At 35.4% G+C, this 7,524-nt stretch overlaps 1 protein-coding gene across 1 annotated transcript; it reads left to right on the forward strand.

Annotated features, from left to right (window-relative positions):
• The first annotated feature begins 454 nt into the window (after nucleotides 1-454).
• LOC111429029 (helix-loop-helix protein delilah-like) lies at nucleotides 455-2,342 on the forward strand. The gene has a single exon (XM_023064817.2). It carries the CDS (start codon nucleotides 713-715, stop codon nucleotides 1,382-1,384), a length of 672 nt encoding a protein of 223 aa, XP_022920585.1. The 5' UTR covers nucleotides 455-712; the 3' UTR covers nucleotides 1,385-2,342.
• Nucleotides 2,343-7,524: the final 5,182 nt, after the last annotated feature.

The following is a 7,524-nucleotide window of genomic DNA, read 5'->3' on the forward strand; positions in this document are numbered from 1 at the left end:
GAACACCGTTACCCAATAGAAAATACCAGTGGTAATTATAACCAATTAGAAATAACTTCATTTGAATAGAGCCCGTGGACATACCAAGTTGATTAATGACAAGTGTAACAAATCTTTTGATGAATTCAATTTCGAATCGAAAAAAATAAATTACGCTTAAATTCTTATTATGTTACGCAGCGAAAGTTTATGATTGGGCATAATTTGAAAATAATTTTTTGATTATTATAGTAATTTACGTTTAACGTCATTTAACTTTAGCATATAAGTATTTCACAATGCTGCCAACCTCTTAATCGCACGCCCGGAGATCTTTATCGTCACTTTATTCCACCTTCACAATGATTTTCCAATTCATCATTTCTCCACGGTACCGACACGGCGCACAGTCGAGAACGCGAGTCTTAGTGGAGGGAGGTCCATCCAGATCTCGATTTACTTGAGCGCAGCATCCCAAGGCAGCAGTGACCAACAAACCGTCTAACGGGCAGGAGTAAGAAAGGTAAAGTCGCGGGATCGCGCGGCGACTTAAACGCGAAATCGAACGACGAACCCCCGGCGATTACAACGAACGATTAAACGACAAACCCGCACAAAAAAAAAAGAAAAAAATAATAATAAATTCGAACTTTTGTGATATTTGTGTTAATAACTTTAATATTAGTCTAATAATGAATTAAGTGTCCGAAATTAATTGTGAACGAGAAAAGAGATGGAAAATTTGCTTACAAACTACGAATCTACGCTACAAAATCTCAAGATGACTTATCCTGATCCTAATAACAATGAGAATTCGTCAAAGGAAGATAAATATTCTTTAAGACCGAGATCGGTACGTAGAGTAACGGAAGTGCTAATGAAACAAACCCAATCGCAAACCGAGCAAAGTCCTAGTAAAGTAACAAAACCACATAAACCGAAACAGAAACCCGCACCTTTAAGTAAATATCGTCGTAAAACCGCAAATGCAAGAGAAAGAAATCGAATGAGGGAAATTAATCAAGCTTTTGAATCATTAAGAAGAGCGATTCCTCATATGGCGCCAGCGCAAGCGACGACAGCTTCCAATGAAAAATTAACAAAAATAACCACTTTAAGGTTAGCGATGAAATACATAGCGACACTTAGCGCGGCGTTATCAACAAATCCGGATCCGAAACCGGAGTCCATATCGGATTGCAGCGATCTGGACTACTTCTTGTTGGAATCTGACGGTGAATCGCTACCGCTCTCCGACCACTCGTTCCTGGCATCTCCAGATTTCGGCGAACCTTCGCTATCCCCCGTTGATTTTGGAGATCCTACGCTTCCTCAGTTTTTACACACAGATTTTCCGGATCACGGATTAGAATCGACCGATTTCAGCGATTTTCTTTTAACGTAACGTGAATTAATTTGCCATTTAACTAATTTATGTAACATACTTTCTTTTGTACATAGTCATCATAAATAGCATATCTTGCCTCATAGATTCATTTGAAAACTTGTACTACACGTTAGTATTTTTTTTGTTTTGATTTTTGTATATTTTTCGATGCGAGCGTGGAAATCTTTCGATGAAAATTTCCTTTATGACCTAAAACGTTCGAATCTAAATTTATTGTGATCTCTAGTCATTAAGCAGATTTTAACCGTTTCACGGAATTATTATTTACGTGTCTATACAAACGCCTACAACGTGTACGGCGTGATTAACAACTGAGCTAACCTTTAAAAATAAACAATTTATTTGCTGGCAACTACATGTGTAGACGTGCACAGGAAATGACTGTAATTGACGACGATTAGGCGGTATTTTGATTTAGAAATAGTTAACAATCTCGTAGACAACACGCCAATAAAAAAAACTTTAATATTACTATAATAATAAAATAAGCGTGCCATAATCCGTTATGTACTATACAACTCCGTTACACGTTTAAAAATAATCGAAAAAAAAATTAGTAAAAGAAAAATAAAAAGCACCCGCACTTTGATCGCCTGCGGTTTAAAGCTACGCCTATCCGCATACAGCATACTTCAGGCAAAACCACAATAGTGCAATACGAACGAACGAATAGGCTTGAATAAGGAGCGTGCGGTTTCCTCGTAAAGCCGGTCCGTTTGATAAGGAACGTCGCTGCAATAAAACCGACAAGAAAATAAAGGAAAGATCCACGCTCGCCTCGATACAACCGAAGCAATAAAGCGACTTAATTCTTAGACGACAACGAATTAATAAATAGATACTACTGTATATCTGTTACCTATTTTATTTTGAAAAAATATTATATATTTTTATGTTTTTTTTTGTAAGTACGCAAAATCGATGTTATAAATAAATACTTTAAAATATTTATGTATACAGTTTTTTTTTATTTATATTTCTTTTAAGTTATAATAAACATTAAATCAATACTACAAAACGGTAAGTGACTATCTAGAAAATAAAGCAAGTAGCCAAACTGGTGGCGCCATCTCTTTACTATATACAGCACCATCATATTAACTAATCAAAATAGATATCTGAAATATTTATTCATCAAATCCGCTTAGTTTGATCTAAATTTGCAATCAAATCAAATCAGGTTTAAGTAAATTAGTTGTAATGATTTTAATTAAACATTTTTGTTTTAAAGTTTTTGCCAAAGATGTTTTTGTAACACCTCATTTTCAACTAGGCTTACAATAGATTGCATCCGATTAAACTTAATGACAATTTTCTAAATTGAGTATAATCAGTATAAACTAATTAGTGAATTAAACGATTTAATCACACTTACCTTGTGAATAATGCCCCCAAATCTTCGGTGTCATGTTAGGTGATGTTTCGTACTCTTGCAGTACCACATAGAAGATATTACTGTACTGGATGAATCAATTCATTAATTAGTTAATATCTTTATGGTTTTAGTGTTATAGACTTCATTTCAGACATTTTGTTCAAGTTCGGACTCTGGTCACAATATTACAATTTTTTTTCTTGTATGGCATCTAGAGATGGCATCTATTTTGGGCATCTAGAGTCTAACCAAAATATATTTCTAGACTTTTTGTTAGTCTTTTTATTCTAAATACAAATTTCTTTTTGCATACTAAAGTCTTTTCAATACAATTTCAAAGTTTTTGAAAGACTAGACTTCAACCGTAGTATTTCCAGATTTATTTTTGAAGTTTGGAACCTGACCAAAGTATTTCCAGGCATTAATTTACAGTGTGGCAACTGTCTAGTATAATTGAAAACTTTTTTTTGCAACCTAGAAACCTCTCAATATAATTCCAGGTGTTTTGTAGCATTACGACATCTATGCAATGTAATTCTATACTTACTATTGATATCGGACTTCTTCTTGCAAACTTAAATCTTTTCAATGTATTTCCAAACTACTTGGAGATTAGAATTTCGCCAGCATAAATCCAGACATTACTTTCAAATTTGGACTCTGGCCAGAATAATTGTAAAGTTTCTATTTCAGCATGATGTCTGCTTGTATAAGTCCAGATAATATGTATATATTTCAGATATATTTTAGAAGATCGGAATCTGATCAAGGGAATTCCAAACTTTTTCTTGCAGTGTGATATCTATCAAGTGCAATTCCAGAGTTTTGCAAATATCTGGATTATTTCCATTGTAAATGCGGACTTTTTCATGCAGTGTAAAATCTTTTTAATGTAATTCCAAACTTTCTCTTGCAATTTGAACTTCTGCCAACATAATTCCAGACGTGTAGCATCTATGTAGTGTAATTAGCCAGCATAATTCCACAATTTTCTTAAAATTTTGATTTTGGCCAAATAAACCATGAAGAAATGTTATGTAAGGTCAGTTATCTTTTTTAATGTCAATTATACCGTGAAGGAATGTTGAGTAAAGTTAATATTCTTTTGTAATGTCAATTAAACAGTGAAGGAATGTTGGGTATGGTTCGTATTCTTTTGTAATGACAATTAAACCGCGAAGGAATGTTATGTAAGGTCAGTTTTCTTTTGGCCTGTTAATTACACCATGAAGGAATGTTAGGTAAGGTCAGTTTTCTCTTGTACTGTCAATAATTGACAGTATTTCGAAACTTCGAAAAATGGAAACTTCGTGGTAATGTTCAGATAAAAGAATTTCTGCATGCTTTCTTAACTCCTTTTCAACTCTTCCGAAGACCCTATCTGCTGGGAGATAGGAATGGCCACTCACTGGAAAAACTACTTTGATTTCTTTAAGGTTACGTGGTGGTTGCGTAATCAGTACAATAGATGGCTTATATGGTTATTTACTTTGGCCACCACAGCCGTCAGTGAAGAATCTAATTTTTGTACACCAGTCCAAGATCATTACTATTTAAAACATGTAAAATTGCCGAACCAGTTGAATTCGAATTTCTTGTTATTGAGATGTACACTTTTTTTGTCAATCCACCTTTCTAAATGTAGGTCTTTTGGTTCGTACCTTAAATGAAATCCACAATCAAAATGTACAAAAAGGGGTTAGCAGTAAGATTTACTTTCCTTTCTTCTTTTCTAACCTCGCTTTTCCTTTGATACGTTGCCGTTTTCTACTGCCACTATCAGACACTTCTCTCACTAATATTCCATCCATTATTGTAACACAGATCGATGTTCCTTATGAACCAATTCATCGTCAACTCAACATTTAATATTGAGCAAGGTCAGTTTTCGTTTATAATGTTAATTATATCGCGAAGTAATGTTAGGTAGTCTGATCAAGGAAATTCCAAACTTTTTCTTGCAGTATGACATCTATCAAGTGCAATTCCAGACCTTTTGTGAATGTCTGGATTCTTCTCATTGTATATACGAACTTCTTCTTGCAGACTAAAATCATTTTAATGTAATTTCAGCATAATTTCAGACATTTTTTTCAAATTTGGAGTCTGACCAGAATAATTATAACGTATGACGTCTGCTCATATAATTCCAAATTTATTTTTAAGGTTGAAGTCCGATCAAGAGAATTCAAAACTTTTTCTTGCAGTATCGGACCTGTGTAGTGTAATTACGAACTATTTCATACAACCTAAAATCCTCTCAATGTAATTCTAGACTTTTTCTTGCTGTATGACATCTCATCAACTGCAATACTAGACCTTTTGTAAATGTCTGGATTCTTACCATTGTAAATACAAAGTTCTTCTTCAAGTCTTCTTGCACTTTGGAATTTTGCCAGCATGATTCCAGCCATTTCCTTTAAATTTGAACTTTGGCCAAAATAATTGTAATGTTCATACTTAGTACAGTGTCTACTCATAGTATTTCTAGATTTATTTTTGAAGTTTGGAGTCTGACCATTCTAATTCCAGACATTTCTTTACAGTGTGGCATCTATGTAGTGTAATTAACCAGCATAATTCCAGACATTTTCTTCAAATTTGGATTTTGGCCAGACTAATTGTAAAGATATATATTTTTGAAATTTGTTACCTATTAAAATTACTTTCCTATTGAATTATAATTAACAACAAACGACATAAAAACATTATTGATTTGTAACTAGTTAAAAATATTTTTTGGATGTCACATGGATATGTTAAACTAATAACCTATAATACAAGTTTTTTATTGAGTATTAAAAAATAATTTAATTGCCGCCGTTGGTTATCTGTCGTTCCAATCCATTTAAATTAGACTAAGTCGAGTCGAGTCGAGCCAAAGCAAATTAATTGGTGTCCGAATATCGCCATCCGATATGTTCCGTCCGACAAGTTACGCCGAGCGAGTCGATAAAACTCACGTAACGCAGTCCGAGGGTTCGTTAATCAGATTAAACCGACGGAAGGATTCAAGATTGTACGGCGGGCGTTAAATTGGGAAACATTGATTATGATGAATGTGACGACCATTAAATGATTTAGTTACATTTTATAAAGTTTTTATGATGTCTTAATAATCAGTATTTTAACTGGGGGTTAATGTTAGGTATTAACGTGCATAAACTAGCGGGATAATTAATCTGCATAACCGGACGATTGGGCAGCATTAAATAAATCACGTCGGCAATCAATTGCACGTCAATCGAACGTATAATCGGCCCAATTACTCGCGTAAAAAGGCAACGGCGGTGCAGGACGGCTGTTATTATCCTCAAGAACAGAAACGCGCGCCTTTATGGCTTCTTTGTGCCGTGAACGAACTGCGAATCGATATCTCCGTAAATTTCAATATAATCCCGGTGCGCAATTGAATATCAATTTCCGGATGCCGGCTGCCCGGAGCCCAGCCTCGAGTTTACCATATAATAAAGTAATTTTTCGCGACCGCGCAGAACAATATAAATATATAACGAGCCCGCTCCTGGACCGTACGTCTCGTATAATGTGAGTAATTCCCTTATTTATTTTTAAAGCCGTGGGACTTTGTTGTGAGGGGATAACGGGGGCATCCCTCGTTCCCGGCCGCGTATATCGGCAGCGGGAAGAATGTTGCTCTATTTGCATACAATATACTCTTAAAGTACACTTTTCTATCAACTTTTTATATATCGTTGCTCGCCCTTTGCGTTCAGACCGGCTAAACCGTGTACGAACGAAGACGATAACGGTCAGAACCGGCCTCAGCTACCCAAACAAAAATCTTCATTAACTCTCTAATTTTACATTAAAAAAATTCTTTCGTAAGAACCATTTAAAATGATTACATCTCAAAAATTATGTAGTTTATTAACGTAATCCATATAAAAAAGTACCGCTCTTACAAAACTGATGTCCTTGTAAATTACTGTACCATTACGGAGGACTGTTCGGAATACATACGTCAAATTTACGATATTACGTAACGTAAATAATAAATCCGCGGGTAAAACAGAAACAGCCAAAGATAAATTGTATAAATTTGCATGTAAAAGTTGTGGTGGTACGCGAAACGGTGGTTCGTTAGGTAGCGGTTAAAATATAGCTGCGCGGTTAATTCGGGTGGTGCAATTAACGGTCGCATTGTTGTAGGATAAAATAATTGTTAAATATTACAGCGTTCGTGTTCCTCAGATCCGTACAAGGTATGGGCCGGCCCGAATCCGGCCTGGATTTTTACGATACCGCCTCAGACGTGCTCATTTTGCCTCTGCATCGAAAAAAAGTGCTTGATCCGAAAGCTTAGGTTTGCCCTGCCGTACCTCATTTGCCAATTACCTTTAATGTATGCTAATTTAATAAATGTCTTAATTCGAGATTTTCGCATTATTAATGGACGTCTTCATTATCCGTATCTCTGAATACGTAATGATACGTCCGTTTCAGTGGGAACCCGACGGCCCTGCCCCTAACCTCTACCTCGATAACAGGGTCACGTCGACCAACGAAACAACACACACGAATTAGCCGACGTTATAACTGATATTGTGCGGTAATCGCATCGTAAAAGCCACTAATAAAGCTCCGTATTCGCGATTTTTCATTTTCGTAAGCGAAATTTATGTTAACGACTTGCGTTGACAATCTAATCGTCGTTAACGGTGTCGATAATTGGCCGCTTTTTTTTAAACAAATCAACCAGTTTGTTACAGAACGTTAGAGATCATTATATTAAGCCCTCTGG

The sequence above is a fragment of the Onthophagus taurus genome, chromosome 11, assembly GCF_036711975.1.
Source record: "Onthophagus taurus isolate NC chromosome 11, IU_Otau_3.0, whole genome shotgun sequence".
NCBI classification, from domain to species: Eukaryota; Metazoa; Arthropoda; class Insecta; order Coleoptera; family Scarabaeidae; genus Onthophagus; species Onthophagus taurus.